The sequence below is a fragment of the Podarcis gaigeae genome, assembly GCF_964106915.1.
Source record: "Podarcis gaigeae genome assembly, chromosome: 2".
Classification (NCBI taxonomy): Eukaryota; Metazoa; Chordata; class Lepidosauria; order Squamata; family Lacertidae; genus Podarcis; species Podarcis gaigeae.
The window spans coordinates 126,512,750-126,532,791 of NC_139679.1; the positions used below are offsets into that span (position 1 = coordinate 126,512,750).

At 47.4% G+C, this 20,042-nt stretch overlaps 2 protein-coding genes across 4 annotated transcripts in view; one reads left to right on the top strand and one right to left on the bottom strand.

Annotated features, from left to right (window-relative positions):
* Nucleotides 1–20,042, bottom strand: part of LOC310837217 (uncharacterized protein) — a 277,947-nt gene that overhangs the window by 219,085 nt on the left and 38,820 nt on the right. The window contains exon 1 of one of the 2 annotated variants that reach the window (XM_083723340.1): nucleotides 6,912–7,143. The exons of the other annotated variant lie outside the window; for it this stretch is intronic. The gene's annotated coding sequence lies outside the window, so the exon portion shown is untranslated. Of the gene's footprint in view, nucleotides 1–6,911; nucleotides 7,144–20,042 lie in introns of those variants that run through there. 2 annotated transcript variants of the gene reach the window in all.
* On the top strand, nucleotides 4,786–18,860 carry LOC310837458 (uncharacterized protein). 2 transcript variants are annotated; one of them, XM_083724080.1, is made up of 4 exons: nucleotides 4,786–4,889; nucleotides 5,728–5,853; nucleotides 9,220–9,393; nucleotides 16,033–18,860. In XM_083724080.1, the coding sequence occupies exons 3-4, from the start codon at nucleotides 9,261–9,263 to the stop codon at nucleotides 17,823–17,825; spliced, it is 1,926 nt and encodes a 641-aa protein (XP_083580206.1). In that variant the 5' UTR covers nucleotides 4,786–4,889; nucleotides 5,728–5,853; nucleotides 9,220–9,260; the 3' UTR covers nucleotides 17,826–18,860. The 2 variants fall into 2 exon arrangements, with proteins under 2 accessions (XP_083580206.1, XP_083580205.1); XM_083724079.1 differs by lacking the exon at nucleotides 4,786–4,889 and having other exon boundaries at nucleotides 5,692–5,853.

Below are 20,042 nucleotides of genomic sequence, written 5' to 3' on the forward strand. Positions count from 1 at the left end.
ACTAAACACCTTAAACTAAACTAAACCAAACCCACTCCCTAACCCTAAATAAAACAAAACAAAAACAATTTAAAAGGAAAATACATCCCCCCTTTCGATACTTTTTCTTTCATTCCCTTGTTTCATCGACTTCCTCTCACCTCCCTTTTCGTATTCCACTTCTACTAGTTATTTCAGCAAATCCTTTCCATCTTTCTCTATTCTCTATCATATTATAAATAACATATTTTTAACCTTATTTTAATATTAAAACTAAAATACTTATATATACTTAACTCCTTATAACATTTCTGCTAAATCCATAAAATGTCAATCCACCATTTTTCTATCCCTCATTATCTTTGCGATATTTCTATATATAAACTTTAAATTTTCCAATCTTCTTCCATCAACTCCTCTCCCTGGTTTCGGATTCTGCCATTCCTTTCCGTCAATTCCATATAGTCCATCAACCTGGAGATCTTATGTCCGAGGCTCTTAACTCTTTTCCAGGTCCCTTCTGCAAAACCTCTTCATATTCTTTAATGCTAGAGAGCAAATCTCGAGACAACTCCATCCTAACAATACTTTTATTCCTTCTGGACAGTTCAGCCAAATTTCCATAGTTGAAGCTAGGGTCTGTAAAGTGTGTCAGGACATATTTCAGGATTCCTCCAAATCCAAAGGCCCCCAAAACTTCAATCTGCTCCAAATCCAAGTCCATGTCCCAAAAATCAATTAATCCCTGAATAGAGGGATCTTTCCAACTTTCCTTCTTCAAACCGGGATCCAATCCTCAAAATCTGGCTTTTTCCAGATTCAGTCATAAAAGGCCTCAATTTATAGTCCTCAATTTGCTTCTGTAAAATTAAGGACTCCGCTTGTGTTATTTTAGGTTCAAAAACAACAACTTTATCTTTTTCCTCCACCATTTGTTCTGCCAAAGCAGGTTCCTATGCCAGGTCCTGAATTATTTCTGTTGGTGTTCGCTTTTTGTCTCCTTCTCAGGGGAGTCCCCTGTCTCCTCCTTGGTGGAGACGGTGTGTTCTGTTGCTTCCAAGAAGAGCTCCAGCTCTCTAATTCTTTGGAGCGTAGCCACACGTTCCTCCAGTTGCTGGACTTTGTCTTCTAAGAGGGAAATCAACATGCAATTGCTGCAGGTAAAGCTGCCTGCAACCTTTGGCAAGATGGCAAACATTGCGCAGGAACCGCAGGCGACTGCAGCTGTTCCCTCACCCTCCATCTTGAGAACGTGTCGTTGGGGGTGGCTATAGCGGTCCTCCATCAAAAGAAGCGTGAAGACAGGACAAATAACTCCCCCCCAAAAAAACCCTAGGTCTCCCCCAACAAACGTTTGAGACTAGCTCCCCTAAATCTAAAAGATGGATCAAACTTTGCACAGGGAGAGCAGCTAATCAGCCACAAAGAAACACACACAGGAGGAAACCCTTTTTGCTCCTTCAGCTGCTGCCCTGCAACCGGTCCTTCTATGTTTGGAGCAGGAGGAAGGGCCGGCGGCCATCTTGAATGAGGGCAATTTTGTGCCTGTCTGTTATACACACATACATACCTATCTATCACCTACCTACATACATAGATATATATACACACACCCCTGGCTCTCGTTTGGAGGAGGAGTGAGAGAGGGAGGCACTTTACTGACAGAATGGCATTTGCCTGGCACCTCCTTTCCCCCCAGGAGCTCCTCCTTCCACAACAACCCTGCCAGGCTGGCCACTTGCATGTCGCCCCTTTCCAGCAGGCGAAGCTGCAGGGACCACTCCCTTCCTGGCCCCCCAATAATGGAGGCGGCTTTGGACCCTGGATGAACCTGAGAGGAGCCTTGAGGGGGGCAGAGAGGGGCCTCTCGCCCCTTCCCAGACTTTTCCGCCATCCATTTATTAGATATATCTAATAAATTGTTTTGTAATGATTTGTTGGGTCTCTGGACCGTAATAAAGATTGATTGATTGATTATTAGATATATGGCAGCTGCTGGATGCCCCCCTTGTTTGGGCCTGTGCTGGACAGCAGAGCCAGGCCAGTCAGCGGACTTAGTCCCTCAGAAATTCCCCCCTGGGGGGGGGGGCTGGAGCCTCGCTCTGATTGGCTCCTAAGCCAGCGCGGGGCAGAGCCTGCCCTTTTGGCGGGAAAATGCAAGGCGGCTTTTCTGAGGGATGGTCTGAGGGGGGAGCTTGGAGGGGAAGGTGGGGAGGAGAGGGAGAGGAGTCAGGCGGGAGTTGAAGGGGAGAAGCTGTGGGGAGGCGGGCGGAAGCGGGGTCTCCTTCCATGGGGGGGAGAGAGGGAAGGGAGTCCCCCAAGAACAAGGGCTGAGGGGACCCCCTGGGTGTGTGGGGCGGACTGAGAGGGGGGAGGGAAAGGGCCCCTCACTCAGGAACCCCCCAAGTCTGACTCCGCCAGGGACAGAACTCAGTCCAGGAAGGAGAGGGAAGAAGGGGCAGAAATGGAGTCCAGCATTTGACCACCATGTCTAGAAAGCAGAACATCGGCCTGAGAAGAGAAGCTGCGCCTGGACTTCTGCCTTTAATGCCCTGACAGCCTCCAAGTTGAGGCAAGAAGTTGACTTCTGCCTGGAAGTACCTGAAACTGTTCTTAAGCTGAGGTACCACTTTAGCTAATGGGGCCTCCTGCTGCCGCCACCACACAATTTCTGTTCTCACCCTGAAACAAAGTTCTTAACCTGAGGTAATATTTCTGGGTTAGCGGAGTCTGTAACCTGAAGCGTCTGTAACACGAGGTACCACTGTATTACTATTCTCCTCCTTGGGCCTCTGAGACAGAGAGGGGCTTTCCCTCCTGGCCCCCTTCGCCTGTCCTGGTGCAGAACGTGGCAGATCCCCCAAGGCCGCTTGCCTGGCATCTCCCAACGGGGAGGCCTCCTCTGTGGGGCAACATGGCGAGGAGAGAGGCTGCCCTGCGGAGGCCAAGCCGTCATGGCAGGAGGGCGGCTGAGGACCAAAGGTGCCGCCCTCCTTCAGCCGGGAGGAGAGACCCCGAGAGCGTGGGACCCCCGAGGCCCACAGGGGAGCCATGGCGTCTCTGGGAAAAACAAAATGGCGTTCCCGCCTTTTTCAGAAAAACACCATCTGTCCCTGCCGCTTCCATGGGCTCCTCCTGGGCCTGCCTGGCCGTGGGGGGGGGGGGGAATCCAGCTGCCCCCAAACAATGGGGGGGGGGAGAAACAGGAGGAGAAGGAAGGAGAAATGAAGGAGAAGCTGGGAGGGGGAGCAGCCATGAGGGAAACTCAGGGGGAAAACTCCCTCAGGAAACCGGTCGAAGGAGAGGAGGAGGCCCAGGGGAATGTGAAAGGGGATTGGCTGACTGTCCAATGGAGAGGCTTCTGATTGGTCCAGCCCTGCTCTGGTGTGGGAAATGGGGTCAGATAGTTCTGGGAACCCAGTAGAAACTGGATTTCTGGCAGGAAACACGGAAAGGATGGCAGGTGTCCCTCTTCCTTTGAACTGGAGTCCGGAGTCAGCTCTGTCAGACCTCCTTCTGGAATAAGAAACGCCCTCCTTTCCTGCTGGGTCCCAAACAGGGGCAAGTCAAGCTCAACGCCACCTCCAACTCCCTCCCCACTTTAAAAGCACCATTTTGAGAAGCAGCAACTCTCAAATACAAAGAAATCAGCACCTCCACCTGCTCACATCCCCCCCCCGCTTGGTTTTCAGGGAGGGCTTTTCTTAGCCCCTCCTCCCCCCCAATTCAAAATAAGGGGCAGGCTGGCTGGAGACCCTTCCCTCCAACACCCTTACCATTATTTGATGGCATCCCAGTTATATGTATTCCTCTTGTCCCAAAAGAGCCTCAGCTTCAGGGGTTCTTCTGAATGAGCTGCCAGGAGAAGGCGCCTGAGCCTGACTCTCCAGTGGCAGAAGGTTCCCTAGGACACTCCAGGCTCAATGTGGGTCAAACACTGAGGAAAACTTCTTGGAGCAACTTTTGGGGAAAGGGGAATACATGTAACCGGGACCCCATTATATAACGGTAAATTAAATTTTGGGGTTGGGGAATGGGAGTGCCAGATCACCTCATCTGTCTCCTGAGAAATCTCTATGTGGGACAAGAAGCTACAGTTAGAACTGGATATGGAACAACTGATTGGTTCAAAATTGGGAAAGGAGTACGACAAGGGTATATATTGTCTCCCTGCTTATTTAACTTATATGCAGAATTCATCATGCGAAAGGCTGGGCTGGATGAATCTCAAGCCGGAATTAAGACTGCCAGAAGAAATATCAACAACCTCAGATATCACAACCTTGATGGCAGAAAGTGAGGAGGAATTAAAGAACCTTTTAATGAGGGTGACAGAGGAGAGCGCAAAATATGGTCTGAAGCTCAGCATCCAAAAAACGAAGATCCTGGCCACTGGTCCCATCACCTCCTGGCAACTAGAAGGGGAAGAGATGGAGGCAGTGAGAGATTTTGCTTTCTTGGGCTCCAGGATCGCTGCAGATGGTGACAGCAAAATAGAGCCCATCATCCCCGGATCTCTGAAATGAACAAATAAATGCCCAGGATGGTCCAGATTGAACTCTTCCCCGGATCAATGTTTGCCACGTCCCAAATGGAAAGCAAGAGCAGAGCAGGGTCCTCCAGGGTTTGGGATCTCCCTATTCAGCTGCCCAAGGCACTTGCTCAGACCTAGATCTGGGCTCCTTGGGGCCAATGGGGGCGGGGAGGGCAGGCTCTAAGCGCCGCAGCAGCATATCTGCCGGCAGGCAGAGGGAAGGGCAGGCTTTGCAAGGGTTAAGAGGAGCAGAGCTGGATTCCTAGAGAGGATGGGAAGTGAAGGGGGTGAAGATCCTCCATCGCTCAATTCCCTCCCTCCCCCATCCCTTCCTGCTTTCTTCTTTCGCCTTTGCAAAAGCCCCTCCTGGAATCCGGTGAGTCCCCTCTCTCCTCCCTCTGAGGGTGCAGTGGGGAGAAGGGGGTCCCAGGAGGGCAGGGAGGGGGCATGGGGGTCCCTGCTCAGATCATACAGAGGGGGGGCAGACCCCCAAGTCAGGGAGCAGCGGGTCCTCCCTTGTCCTCTCTGCCAAGATCGCAGGAGGTCTGAAGCTCTGCTCTTCCTTGGGATCCAGATGCTGCCTTCATTTTGGGGAGGGGGCTTGGGGTCAAGGGAAACTGGGCAGGAAAATAAACCCCCTTCAGATTTAGGGATTATGATGATGTGGAATGGGACGCGGGGGGCGCTGTGGGTTAAACCACTGAGCCTCTTGGGCTTGCCGATCAGAAGGTCGGGGGTTCGAATCCCCGCGATGACGGGCTGAGCTCCCGTTGCTTGTTCTAGGACCAATCAGACTGCTGCAGTTTGGATCCTATTCAACTCAGTACATAAAACCTCCATTAAGATACTGAAATAAGCATGCAAGAAAAGAATAGTATTAAAACAATGCAGCTATTAAGAGGCAGAAAAGAACAGAGCAATGTGTAGAAAAATATCAGTTACAGATAGGTAGCCGTGTTGGTCTGCCATAGTCAAAACAAAAAAAAATTCCTTCCAGTAGCACCTTAAAGACCAACTAAGTCAGTTCTTGGTATGAGCTTTCGTGTGCATGCACACTTCTTCAGATACACACTTCTTCTTCAGGTATCTGAAGAAGTGTGCATGCACACAAAAGCTCATACCAAGAACTGACTTAGTTGGTCTTTAAGGTGCTACTGGAAGGAATTTTTTTTTGTTTAGAAAAATATCATCTTTCTTCTCCCTTTTTCTCTTAGGGTCCAGTGTGCTTTGAAGACGTAGCTGTTCCTTTCACAGAGGAGGACTGGGCTTTGCTGGATCCTGACCAGAGAGCTCTGCAGAAGGAAGTCAAGGAGGAGAATCCTGGGATCGTGGCCTCTCTGGTAAGGCTCCCTGCTGGATCATAAGATCAGTTTTGAAATTGCATACAGATCTCTGAAGGACAAACCTCCTCTATTTTGAGGGAGCCCCATAGCGCCACCTGCAGCATCTGAGATGTTAACCCACCCACAACTCTCAATAGGAGATGTGTCTCCCGTTCTGTCTGGGAATATTCTTCCACCAGTCCTGCCTTTTCAAACCAGGATGAGGCTGCTCTGAGCTGCCCAGGCCTTCTTCCATGTAGGCTTCAGAGATCTTAGGGGCGTGGAGGTACATCCTGTCAAATTTTCTGTTTCCCTTTCTGCATCTGTCTGTTTTTGGTTGAGCAAAGAAATGACTGAGCTTGGAGTTGGAGCAGATTTTTTCAAAAAAGGCAGTAATTCATTTCCCTTCTTCCTCTTTCACAAGCAGTCATTTGCATTGTTCAATCATTTCAGGCTCAATTTCTTCCTCAGCCCAAACATAATAATACTAATACTGCCATATAACAGCAGATTGTAGGTTGTAGGTGGTGAATTGGAGAGGAAGAAGAAGGGAGACAACCAAGAGAATCCACACAATGGAGAAACCATATAAATATTCAGAGTGTGGAGAGAACTTTAGTCGGAGCTCCCAGTCCACTTCCCATCAAGGAAAGCTCTTCGTACAGAAGGAGAGACTCACTTCACATGAAAGAACAAACGGGGGGAAGAAATTAGTGCTTGAAATGGGGGAAAAGCTTCCTTCGCAGCTCCACCCACAGTTCCCATGAGATACTTCATACAGGGGAGTGTTTGGAAAAAAATCAGTTTCCCTTAAATAAATCACAGCAAGGATAATCACAGAATTTCAGAAAATGGTATAAGGCATATGGTATAAGGAAACTTGATGAGGAATTAAGGGGAAAGACAGTGTTGACCCAGAGTAGTTACAAAATTAATGTTCTCTCCCCAAGTGCCACAGACCCTCCTCCAAAGAGAGCGTCTCTAAGAAAGCACAAGCAAAAATTACTCCGTTTTACGTGAAGAAGGAAAATGAGGAGGTGGCTAAGAAACAGCAGGAGCCAGATCCTATTACTGACCTTATAGGATCTCTCAGCAGCTCCAAGGATGACCAGAAAGAGGTTTTGGGCCCAGGCAGCTCAACTGCTAAGTCATCTCTGGCACTGAGACCAGGAGCTCAAGCCAAATTCAGGCTAAACAGATAGAGGAACTAATCTGAAAGCAAAATTCAGAACTATCCTCAGGAAATGCTAATAGAAGGCTAAAAGATTCCTTCTCCCAAGCCTCTGGTGCAAATGAGGAATTATCCGTCATTGGGTGAGACTTGTACTGCTAACGAGGGACATAGAAAAATACCTTTTAACTTACTTAAGAGTAGCTCATGCTCTGGGTCCAGACAGAACACTTAAGAAGCTTGTACTGTACAGTGGTACCTTGGGTTAAGTACTTAATTCGTTCCAGATGTCCGTTCTTAACCTGACACTGTTCTTAACCTGAAGCACCACTTTAACTCATGGGGCCTCCTGCTGCTGCCGTGCCGCCGGAGCATGATTTCTGTTCTCATCCTGAAGCAAAGTTCTTAACCCGAGGTACTATTTCTAGGTTAGCGGAGTCTGTAAACTGAAACGTATATAACCTGAAGCATATGTAACCCGAGGTACCACTATACTGGAATCTGCACACCAGATCCTTATATCAATATGAAACGATATGCAAGGTTATCAAATGCTCTGCTGTCCTGTCAGAATCCAAAACCAACTAGGGAGAGGGTTTTGATAAACAAGAATTGGAAATGGGTTCTGTCTCAAAATAAGCTATTTCTCTCAAGCTACCCTAAGCCTTTAGGTATCTTCTCACAAGAGGAGCGTAAAGTTTGTGAATATAGTGTATAAGCGCAGAGAATATCTATGGAGGAGAGGAGTCTCAAGATTATTCCAAAATGTGGCATCACCAGCTCCTCTGCTTCCACATTCAGCAACACCTCCAAAAACTCCTCAATCCAAGGCAGACTATTGTCCTTTAGTTGACATATACTCTGCAGGTGACAATCCTGACTAGCCAGCTGACCTGGACCCCAAGGAACCCCATAACTCAGACAGCCGTGGGAAAGACCTACTTGACAGAACTGAAAAGAATTGATTGCATATCTTCTGTGCTCTGCCATAAGAAGCCCAGAATGAAATACTCTCCAGATTTGACCTCTGACATTCCTGCCTAATGAGTTTGAAGAAGGAACACAAGGGCTCATGCAAGCAAAACTTACCCTTTGTGCTCCAGATCCAGCCCACCAGAACGAACCCTCTTTCCCCGAAGATTTGGTCCCCATGCAAGAGGCAAATATGGCCAAAACATCTGCCTGGCTTGCAATGAGAGAGCTCAAAGAGCGTCAACAGGACTCTCCATCGAAAGCACCAAGCATGGGGCCACTTACATGTATTAGCTACTCGTCTGTTTTCTGCCCATGCTCTGGGGTTGCAGTTTTCAGGCTTAGGGACAGGATGGTAACTCGTTTTGGCACCTAGTTCTGTCCATAAGCCCCAGTGAGTTCAATGGGATCTACTCTCAGGTCACTACTGGACAGACCATGCCAGCCTTACAAAGGGGGGTGAGGAGCAAAGAGCTGAAATTGGAATCACTGGAATTGCTTTGAAATGGGGCTTTTGAGGCCCTGGTTCCGGTCTGCCTTAATGGATGCCGCTCCCACGATAGCAGAGATCGTTAGCAAAGAATAAACAGATGATTTGTGGGTCATTGTCCTCAATTAAAGCTGCGTGCTGGTACAGATGGAACAAGATAATAAACCGCTAAATTTAGACAGATACAAAGCCGAAACAATTTCAACTGGAAAGAAGACTTCCGTTGATGAAAAATGTATGTTGTTGGGGAGGGGGGAGCCTTTACTCTTTCTTTATATATATATATATCATGCTTGTAACATAAATGAATCGGCAACACACACACCTCGAATGCTAACAAACTGATAAAAAGCAAGAGGAGATACAAGAGAATGGGATTGTATTTATGGATTACAACAGAAAAGCGAACTATGTGATAAAATTGAAATGGATTAAAGCCTCAAACTTTCACTGTATTGCTATGGAAGGAAATGGAGTTTAGTTTTGATGATCGGCCAAGGCTTGGGGACAGGATGGTGACTGGTTTTGGCACCAAGTTCTGTCCATAAGCACCATTGAATTCAATGTCAGCCTTACGAAGTGGGGTGAGGAGCAAACAGGGGAAACTGCAAGCACTGGAGATGTTTAGAAATGGGGCTTCTGTTGGGAAGGGGCTGCCCCATTTGTGCTTCCCCAGGGGCAGGAGAATATCTAGGGCAGGAGAATCCCTGCAGGGCCTCTGAGGCTCCCTTTGCTTCTTCCTCTCTCCCAGGACCCTCCAGCTTCTTTTGGCTCCTTGACTCTTCAGGAAGGATGAGTGAGACGGATCCTGCAAAGCTAGCAAGGATGGAAGGGGGAAGATGGACGGTTGACCTGGTCAGGTTGTCTCCTGCATCCCTCCCCACAACCTCTGAGCGTTCCCTCCCAGGGACCTCCGAGAGATCTGGTGAGTCCCAGGGGAGGGGAGATGGGGACCTGGATGGATGGAGCCAGAGAGGAATTGGGGCTTGCTCAGCTAGGGGGTGGGGGGAGGCAGGCAGGCGGATGGAGATGGAGAAGGGGAGCACTTTTTCGGGCTCCCCCACCTGCCTGCCTGCCCGCTCCTTTGTCATCTGCAGGCAATTTCAGCTAGGACTAGATCACACCTCCTCAGTCACCGCGATGTATTGGCAGCTCAAAAGGTCTAAAATCAGTTCTGTGATCTGAATGCCTTACCAATGTCCAACACTGATCCGTCGCGCAGCACTAGAACCCACGACTCTTTTTTAAAAAAAATAGTTTTCACATACAGTGGTGCCTCGCAAGATGAAATTAATTCGTTCCGCGAGTTTTTTCGTCTAGCGAATTTTTCGTCTTGCGAAGCACGAAATCCCATAGGAATGCATTGAAAATCAATTAACGCGTTCCTATGGTCAAAAAAAGTCCAAACAAAGCCAAATTTGGTACAACAAGAGTTTATTAACTGCTCTTTAAAGTCACACATACTGTAAAGATCAGTTCAAAAATTGAAGGAAAAATAAGTTTCTAAACATGACAGAAAAACATTTAAAAATCAACAAAGTGTACAGTACATTTTCTAAGACTCTGGGGGACCACTCGAAAAAGGTTCCTCTTCCACTCTTTGCTTCTTGCTGAAGAACCTGTCCATGGTCTGCTGCTTCATCCACCTTTTCAGCAGCTCCCTGAAAGGCGACATGACCCTCGTATCAAAAGTGTTTGCAAGGTCATGGCCCAATGGTCACAGAAAATCAAAGAAATTCAAAAAAATCCCCCACAAGCTCCCAGATTCCTGCAGAAACCTCCCCAACTGTTCCCCCAGCCAACCAGCACACAGAAATTCAAACCCAGAAAAATTTTCAAAAAACAACAACATGGCCCAATGGTCACAAAAATAAAAAATAAAATAAAAAAACCCCACAAGCTCCCAGATTCCTGCAGAAACCTCCCCAACTGTTCTCCCAGCCACCCAGCACACAGAAATTCAAACTCAGAAATTCTTTTTTAAAAAAACAACATGGTCCAATGGTCACAGAAAATCAAAAAAATTCCCCACAAGCTCCCAGATTGCTGCAGAAACCCCACCAACTGTTCCCCCAGCCACCCAGCACACAGAAATTCAAACTCAGAAAATTTAAAAAAAACAACCACATGGCCCAATGGTCACAAAAAAATAAAAAAACCCCACAAGTTCCCAGATTCTCTTAAACCCCCACCGCCAACACAAAGTCCTTGAATCCCAAACACTCCAACCCCCCCCCAAAAAAAAAGTTTTAAAAGTTTAACTTACCAAATGGATGCAAAAGAAGTTCTGGAAAAGTTTTGGAAAAGCTTCAAAAATGAGCAAAGTCTGAGAAAAGGCTCCCAAACCGCGTGCTAACAGTTGCTCCTCGAAGTCAAGTCGCAACTGCAGCTGTTCAAGCAAAGCACCCTTGGTTTTAACGGTTTTAAGACAAAGGAAACAAAGTCGCAAGACGTTTTCGTTTTGCGAGGCACGCCCATAGGGAAATTCGTCTTGCAAAGCGGCGCAAAAACCGAAAAACCCTTTCGTCTAGCGAGTTTTTCGTCTTGCGAGGCATTCGTCTTGTGGGGCACCACTGTATTGTTTTACAATACACATGTACCAAAGCCCACACCATTTCCTCCCCACCCACCCCCATACATTTACATTTCTATTTCCTCAATCCATCATATTATTCTTTTCTCCATCCTCAAACTTCCCTCCGCCCCGTCGCGCAGCACTAGAAGCCACGAGTCTTTAAAGGAACCTGATCCTGCTTTGCAGATTGAATGCAGATGAGGCCTCCATGTATTATTCTTTTCTTTTTGGAATAACTTTTTATTTGCTTTTATAAACAAGGAACATAGGAATAATAAAACATCTAGACCAAGTCTTCTCATGTCATTTCTATGTAAAATAGCAGAATAAATTTGCCAGAATATCTATAACATATAGTTCATCATTAGGGGTCAGTGTATGAGTTCTGGGTTCATGAATTGCTTTCAGCTGAAACAAAAAAAGGGGAAACAGGAGAGAACAGAGAACATTCAACATCGCAGAGCCAAATGCCTAGACTGGAGCTATTGTGGCCGTTGTGCTTAGATTAAGTGAGTAATAGTCATTTTTCCTCTTCTGTTACCAAAGAAACAATACAGAGTTGGTTTCATCATGAAAATGGGAGGGAGGGGGTTCAAAGTGAAGAAAGAGATTTACGTATAAATTTAAATTTAGACCAACCAGATTGAGATAACTTCTGATGGGGAGTGTTCAGGTGAAGATGTTGCTGTTGTTTCACAGATGAGGCGTGGACGTTGCTGGATCCTGACCAGTGACCAGAGAGCTCAGCATAAATAATAATAATAATAATAATAATAATAATAATAATAATAATAATAATAATAATAATAACAAATTATTTATATCCCGCCCATCTGGCTGGGCTTCCCCAGCGACTCTGGGCAGCTTCCAAAATAATAATAATAATAAAATACTGTACTACATCAAACATTAAAAGCCTCCCTAAACAGGGCCGCCTTCCGATGTCTTCTAAAAGTCTGGTAGTTGTTGTTCTCTTGGACATCTGGTGGGAGGGCATTCCACAGGGAGGGCGCCACTACCGAGAAGGCCCTCTGCCTGGTTCCTTGTAACTTGGCTTCTTGCAGTGAGGGAACCACCAGAAGGCCCTCGGTGCTGGACCTCAGTGTCCGGGTAGAACGATGAGGGTGGAGACACTCCTTCAGATATACTGGACCGAGGCCGTTTAGGGCTTTCAAGGTCAGCACCAACACTTTGAATTGTGCTCGGAAACGTACTGGGAGCCAATGTAGGTCTTTCAAGACCGGTGTTATATGGTCTCGGCGGCCGCTCCCAGTCACCAGTCTAGCTGCCGCATTCTGGATTAGTTGTAGTTTCCGCGTCACCTTCAGAGGTAGCGCCACGTAGAGCGCATTGCAGTAGTCCAATCAGGAGATAACCAGAGCATGCACCACTCTGGCGAGACAGTCCATGGGCAAGGAGGGTCTCAGCCTGCGTACCAGATGGAGCTGGTACACAGCTGCCCTGGACACAGATTTGACCTGTGCCTCCATGGACAGCTGTGAGTTCAAAATGACTCCCGGGCTGCACACCTGGTCATTCAGGGGCAAAGTTACCCCATTCAGGACCAGGGAATCCTCCACACCTGCCCGCCTCCTGTCCTTCTGACAGTACTTCTGTCTTGTCATGGTTCAACCTCAATCTGTTAGCCGCCATCCATCCTCCAACCGCCTCCAGACACTCACACAGGACCTTCACCGCTTTCACTGGTTCTGATTTAAAAGAGAGGTAGAGCTGGGTATCATCCGCATACTGATGAACACCAAGCCCAAACCCCCTAATGATCTCTCCCAGCGGCTGCATGTAGATGTTGAAAAGCATGGGGGAGAGGACAGAACCCTGAGGCACCCCACAAGTGAGAGCCCAGGGGTCTGAACACTCATCCCCCACCACCATTTTCTGAACACGGCCCAGGAGGAAGGAGCGGAACCACTGTATGACAGTGCCCCCAGCTCCCAGCCCCTCAACACAGTCCATAAAGATGTTATGGTCGATGGTATCAAATGCCGCTGAGAGATCCAGCAGAACTAAGAAGCAGCTCTCACCTTTGTCCCTAGCCCGACGGAGATCATCAACCAGTGCGACCAAGGCAGTTTCAGTCCCATGATGAGGCCTGAATCCCGACTGGAAGGGATCCAAATGGTCCGCTTCTTCCAGGCGTGCCTGGAGTTGTTCAGCAACCGCTCGCTCAATCACCTTGCCCAAGAATGGAAGATTTGAGACTGGGCGATAGTTGGCCATTGTGGCCGCATCTAAAGATGGTTTTTTAAGAAGCGGTTTAATAATCGCCTCTTTCAGCGGGTCTGGGAAGGCTCCCTCACGGAGGGAAGCATTCACCACCCCACGAAGCCCATCGCCCAGCCCTTCCCGGCTAGCTTTTATAAGCCAGGATGGGCAAGGATCAAGGAGACAGGTGGTTGGTTTCACTCGTCCAAGCAGCCTGTCCACATCCTCGGAGGTAACAGATTGGAATTGATCCCACACCATTGGACTAGACAGGACTCTAGCACTCTCCCGCTCCGGCCCTGCTCCCATGGTGGTGCCTACCTCTTCCCCAATCTGAGCGACTTTATCTGCAAAAAACTTTGCAAAATCATTGCAGATCATGTGGCCCTTACTGAGCCCCGATGTAACAGGTGGTTCTGCTAAATTGCGAACCACCTGAAAAAGTCTCCTGCTGCTGTTTTCTGCAGATGCAATAGAGGCGGTGAAGAAAGTCTTCTTCGCCGTCGCTACCGCCACTTGGTAGGCTCAATATTGAGCTTTAAACCGTGTCCGGTCAGCTTCAGAATGAGTTATCCACCACCGGGCTCTAGCCGTCTCAATGATTGTTTCATTGCCCTCAGATCCGTGGAAAACCATGGGGCTGTCCAGGCTCCATGCAGTCGGAGAGGGTGCTTTGGAGCCAAACAGTCAATAGCCCTGGTTAACTCCACATTCCAGCGGGCCAGCAGGGAATCAGCTGAAAAGCCATCAACATGGGTTAAAGCATCCCCTACCATTCTCTGGAAACCATTTGGATCCATTAAGTGGCAGGGGTCGGCCATCCGAATTTGTCCCACCTCCCTGCAGAGGGGATGGATCGTGGAGAAGTCGAGTTGCACCAGGAAGTGATCTGACCATGGCACTTCTTTCGTTTCGCTTTGTCAGATCACCAACATCCGTAGAGGTAAACACCAGGTCCAAGGCATGTCCGCAGCTATGGGTTGGGCCAGACTTATTCAGGGACAGCCCCATGGGGGCCATGCTTTCCACGAAGTCCCGAGCCGCCCCTTGTAAGGTCGTGTCGGCATGGATATTAAAATCTCCTAGGACAACCAAGCTAGGTGTCTCCAGGAGAACATCCGCCACGACCTGAAGCAGCTCGGGCAGGGAATCCTTGGTGCAGCGGGGAGGTCGGTACACCAAAAGGAATCCTGTACTGCCCCTATTGCCCAACTTCCAGAACATGCACTCGGAAAACTGGGTCTTCCCAATAGGATGCCTGGTGCAAACGAATGACTTCCTAAAAATCACTACAACCCCCCCTCCCCGCCCACAAGGCCTGGGTTGCTGTGCGTAAGAGAAACCTGGTGGACAAGCAGCGGCAAGGACAGGCCCATCTGCTTCATCCAACCAAGTCTCTGTTACACATGCCAGGTCAAGTCCTCCATCCATGATCAAGTCATGGATGACAGTGGTTTTATGAATCATTGACCTGGCATTGCACAGCAGCACCTTCAGGTCATGTGGGTATCCCTTGCTGATTCTAATATCCATCCGGTCAGGACCAGACCCGGAGGCAGGAATAGTCCTCAGATAACGACTAAACCTGCCTCCTCTGTAATGACATGGTCTGGTCTTAGCGTAACTCCTCCTCCTACCCGTGATCACTGAGATCGGTTATCCCATTGCATCCCCCCCTGTGGAACATGCCCCAGCCATTTTGTTGGCTGGGACCCACTCCCCGGCAGCCCTGACCCCTCCCCTTAAGAACAAAATAAAACCTTTTTTTAAAAAATAAAACAATAAAAAACTGTAAAAATTACGAAAACACTTAAATCAAACAAATTCCCAGGCCCAACCAAACATCCACCCCACCCCACCCCCACCCCCCACATAGAAAAAATTCAAAAGAAAAAATTTAAAACATTTTAAAAAGAACTCTGTGCCCCCCTGAGTCAGCCTGGACAGCAGCAGCAGTAACAGCAACCATAGTTGTGAGGCCTGTCAGGCCCCGCCTTGGGCCAGATGGTGAGTGGCAAGAGCAGGGCCCTCAGGCACTCACCCAGGAGAGTCCTCCTGGGCAGCAGAGCAGTCCTTTTGAGGCTTCAGGCCCCGCCCCGGGCCAGGTGGTTGGTGGCAAGAGCAGGGCCCTCAGGCACTCACCCAGGAGAGTCCTCCTGGGCAGCAGAGCAGTCCTTTTGAGGCTTGAGGCCCCGCCCCAGGCCAGGTGGTTAGTGGCAAGAGCAGGGCCCTCAGGCACTCACGCAAGGGAGTCCTCCTGGGCAGCAGAGCAGTCCTTTTGAGGCTTCAGGCCCCGCCCCGGGCCAGGTGGTTAGTGGCAAGAGCAGGGCCCTCAGGCACTCATGCAGGAGAGTCCTCCTGGGCAGCAGAGCAGTCCTTTTGAGGCTTCAGGCCCCGCCCCGGGCCAGGTGGTTAGTGGCAAGAGCAGGGCCCTCAGGCATTCACAGAGGGGAGGTCAAGGAGAAGTCAAGGAGGAGAATCGTGGGATCATGGACTTTCTCAGTAAGGATCCCTGTTGGATCATAACATGTTGTGATTGGAGATGGAGTGGATTCCATGATTGAGCCACAAAAATATCCATCCCAGATAAAAGTCAAGCAATATCTCAGTTAATACCAGGAAACAAAAACAGTGAAAACTATTGGACGGCCTCACATCTCATTCTCTTCAGTTCTTCCTCTGTCACAAGCATTCATTAACATTGTTCAATAATCTGGAGCTCCCATTTCCTCCTGAGACTCTAATTAGCATCTCCCTTCATTGCAGATGGTGATGAATCAGAAGGGAAGAACAAGGGGGAGCACAACAGAATCCACATAGCGGAGAATTCAGATAAATATTCAGAGTGTGAAGAGAAGATCCGTCAGAGTTCACAGTCCACCTCCCATCAAAGAAAGAGCTTCATTCGAAGGAATAGCCTCACTTCACACGAAAGAACACAGAGTAGGGAGAAACTGTATCAGTGCAGAGAATGTGGAAAGAGCTTCAATCAAAAGGGTAATCTCACTTTGCATCAAAGAGTTCACACAGGGGAGAAACCATATAATTGCTTGGAATGTGGAAAGAGCTTCAGTCACTCGGGGAATCTCACTTCCCATCAAAGAGTTCATACAGGGGAGAAACCGCATCAGTGCTTGGAATGTGGGAAGAACTTTAGTCACCGCCAAAATCTCGCTTCTCATCAAAGAATTCATACAGGGGAGAAACCGTATCAGTGCTTGGAATGTGGAAAGAGCTTCAATCGGAAGGGTCACCTCACTTCCCATCACAAAATTCATACAGGGGAGAAACCCTATCAGTGCTTGGAATGTGGGAAGCGCTTCACTCAGGAGGGGAATCTCACTTCTCATCAAAGAATTCATACAGGGGAGAAACCCTATCAGTGCTTGGAATGTGGAAAGAGCTTTCGTCTGAGTGGTGATCTCACTTCCCATCAAAGAATTCATACAGGGGAGAAACCCTATCAGTGCTTGGGATGTGGAAAGAGCTTCAGTAAGTGGGTGAATCTCACTTCTCATCAAAGAATTCATACAGGGGAGAAACCCTATCAGTGCTTGGATTGTGGAAAGGGCTTCAGTCGGAAGGAAAGTCTTACTACCCATCAAAGAATTCATACAGGGGAGAAACCCTATCAGTGCTTCGAATGTGGAAAAGGTTTTTGCCTGAGTGGTCATCTGACTTCCCATCAAAGACTTCATACAGGAGAGAAACCGTATCACTGCTTGGAATGTGGAAAGAGCTTTCGTCTGAGTGGTGATCTGACTTCCCATCAAAGTATTCACACAGGGGAAAAACCCTATCAGTGCCTGGAATGTGGAAAGAGCTTTCGTCTGAGTGGTGATCTGACTTCCCATCAAAGAATTCATACAGGGGAGAAACCCTATATGTGCTTCGATTGTGGGAGAAGCTTCCGGGAGGTCCACAGGCTCACTTCCCATCAAAGAATTCATACAGGTGAGAAACCCTATCAGTGCATGGAATGCGGAAAGAGCTTCAGTCAAAGTGCCACACTCTCTTCCCATCACAGAATTCATACAGGGGAGAAACCCTATCAGTGCTCAGAATGTGGGAAGAGCTTCAGTCAGGAGGGGAATCTCACTTCTCATCAGAGAATTCATACAGGGGAAAAACCCTATCAGTGCTTCGAATGTGGAAAGGATTTCAGTCGGAAGGATAGTCTCACTTCCCATCAAAGAATTCATACAGGGGAGAAACCCTATATGTGCTTCGATTGTGGGAAAAGCTTCCGGGAGGGCTCCAAGCTCACTTCCCATCAAAGAATTCATACAGGGGAGAAACCCTATCAGTGCTTCGAATGTGGAAAGGGTTTCAGTCGGAAGGAAAGTCTTACTACCCATCAAAGAATTCATACAGGGGAAAAACCCTATCAGTGCTTCGAATGTGGAAAGGGCTTCAGTCGGAAGGATAGTCTCACTTATCATCACAGAATTCATACAGGGGAGAAACCCTATCAGTGCTTGGAATGTGGGAAAAGCTTTCGTCAGAGTGGTTATCTCAATTCCCATCAAAGAATCCATACAAGAGAGAAAACGTCTTAGTGTTTGGAATGTGGGAAACGATTCATTCCTTGCCCACCAAATAATTTATACGGGTTTGAAAAAGGGGTCCCTCTCAAAGGGGGCTGCAGACAACCGACAGATTACAACTGGGGAATATTTCACACAGGAAACCACACCTGCTTGCATGGACTTTTGTCATATATGGATTTATAAAAGTGAAGGTGAATCTTTGATCTTTGTAAGCTTCCCTTAGTGCTCAGGGGGAGCAAGCTTGGATTCTAGAGGAACCAAACAATTATTAACTGTGAAATGTATCACACAGTGTGGTCTCTTCCAGAAGTGTTGGAGCCAGCCGTCACAAGTGGCATTTGTTTAGCATAAAATAAAGACACAGAAAGCCAGCAATATTTCCATAATAAGAGAGAGCAGCTCATTCAGACTTCTTCTCCTCTCCGGTCACTTTTTATTGTCCTTTGTTCTGTCCAGCCGCATGGCCGTTTGCCAATCTCATGTTACCTCATCCAGTCAAGCTTTTATTGCCCCTTTACCATATAAGGTAATCATTGCCCAGAGGAATGTCAGGGGGCACCCTGCAGTATTTACAAGACTCTGCCTTGGCTTTATGACTCCCACACAGAAGATTCTTCGGTTTGGGAAAAGATCAGTCAGTTAAAATACATTACATGTGTCTTAATTTTAACTAAACAAAGGAAAGTAGGAAGACAGCCCAGAGTCCTGGAAGGTAAGACGGTGGAACGAAATAGGGCCTTCTGAGGAGGGACTGCACCGAAAAAAATTGATGGACAACAACAAGAAGAGCAAAATGTTCATCTTGCATGTTAATTTACATATAGATCTGTTAAATATGATTAAAGTTGCATGCCAGTGGCTGTCAAGATAAGATAAAGGATTAAGATCGGGATGATATTGGGAATAAATAAAAGAGAGAAAAGTAGGAACAGGAACCAAAAAAATAAAATAATCATCATCATCAATCTTTGACTTTTGTCTTCTGGGTTTCTCTGTTGTTATTCTGTCTCTCACAGCTACAATAAACCTACCATTAATATTGTGGACTAGGCATTTCTTCGTCAGAGGGCAAAAACGCAAATTTAGCAGGGGATCAAATACTTTCTCTCCTCACTCTATATGTTCACACACACACACCTGGCTCTCGTTTGGAGGAGTGAGAGACGGAGGCTCTTTACTTTTAGAACTAGAATATAAAAAGGGAGGTGTGAGGAGGTCAAGGAAACAAGCAAATGAAAGATAAGTTATGTGAAGGTTTGAACTGTTTTTGTTTTAATTGTTTGTATTTTTCTTTTTTGCTCTTTTTTATTGTGATGTATTGTTTTGTTTTCTGTTTACTATGGTGTTTTTTTTCTTTTTCTTGTGTAACCTTTAAAACTTTAATAAATATTATTTTTTTTAAAAAAAATAGAATGGCATTTCCCTGGCACCTCCTTTCCTCCCAGGAGCTCCTCCTTCCACAACCCTGCGAGGCTGGGCGCTTCCCTTTCACCCCCTTTCAGCACTGCATGGTTTAGTGTGGCAGCACCTGCCCTTTGGAACTCCCCGCCTCTTGCAATAAAGCGCATGCCTCTGCTAGACTCTTTTCAGGCAGCGGCTAAAAGCATTATTGTTTAGGCAAGCATAGCCAGATGCTTAGGACGCTGAAGTAATTTTAATCTCTTTTCATATTTTAGCTTTTCTCTGTTTTAAAGTAGGCTTGTTAATTTTTATTGATTTTACTGCAGTGGTGTTGTTGTTTCTTTGTTTTTTTGTATTGGTAAACAACTTTACAGGTTTTTAAAAATAAATTTTAATAAATAAATAAATAAATAAATAAATAAACAATATAAATAAAACAGCACAAGCCAAAACACAATGCATCCTGAAGATTTAAGCATCTCTCCACAGTGGCCTCCTTGTTATCAGAGGCCCAGAATCCACAATCCTTTGTAAGAAAATGTGAAACAAAGTCAAAACATTTTTGCAGGAAAAAAATAGAGGTCAATATTGGGGAGGTGACAAAAACCTCCACACCAGGTACCCCCTGACCTTGTTATGCCACTACCCGGGGTGCAGGGAGGGGGCATGGGGGTCCCTGTTCAGATCATGCCTGATGGGGGGAGACCCCCAAGTCAGGGAGCAGAGGGTCCTCCTTTGTCCTCTCTGCCAAGCCAGGGAGGGGCCAGTCAGGTTAACCTTAAAAACCTAAAACTGTTTCTGAATCCCCCCCCCCCCCAGCCAGGC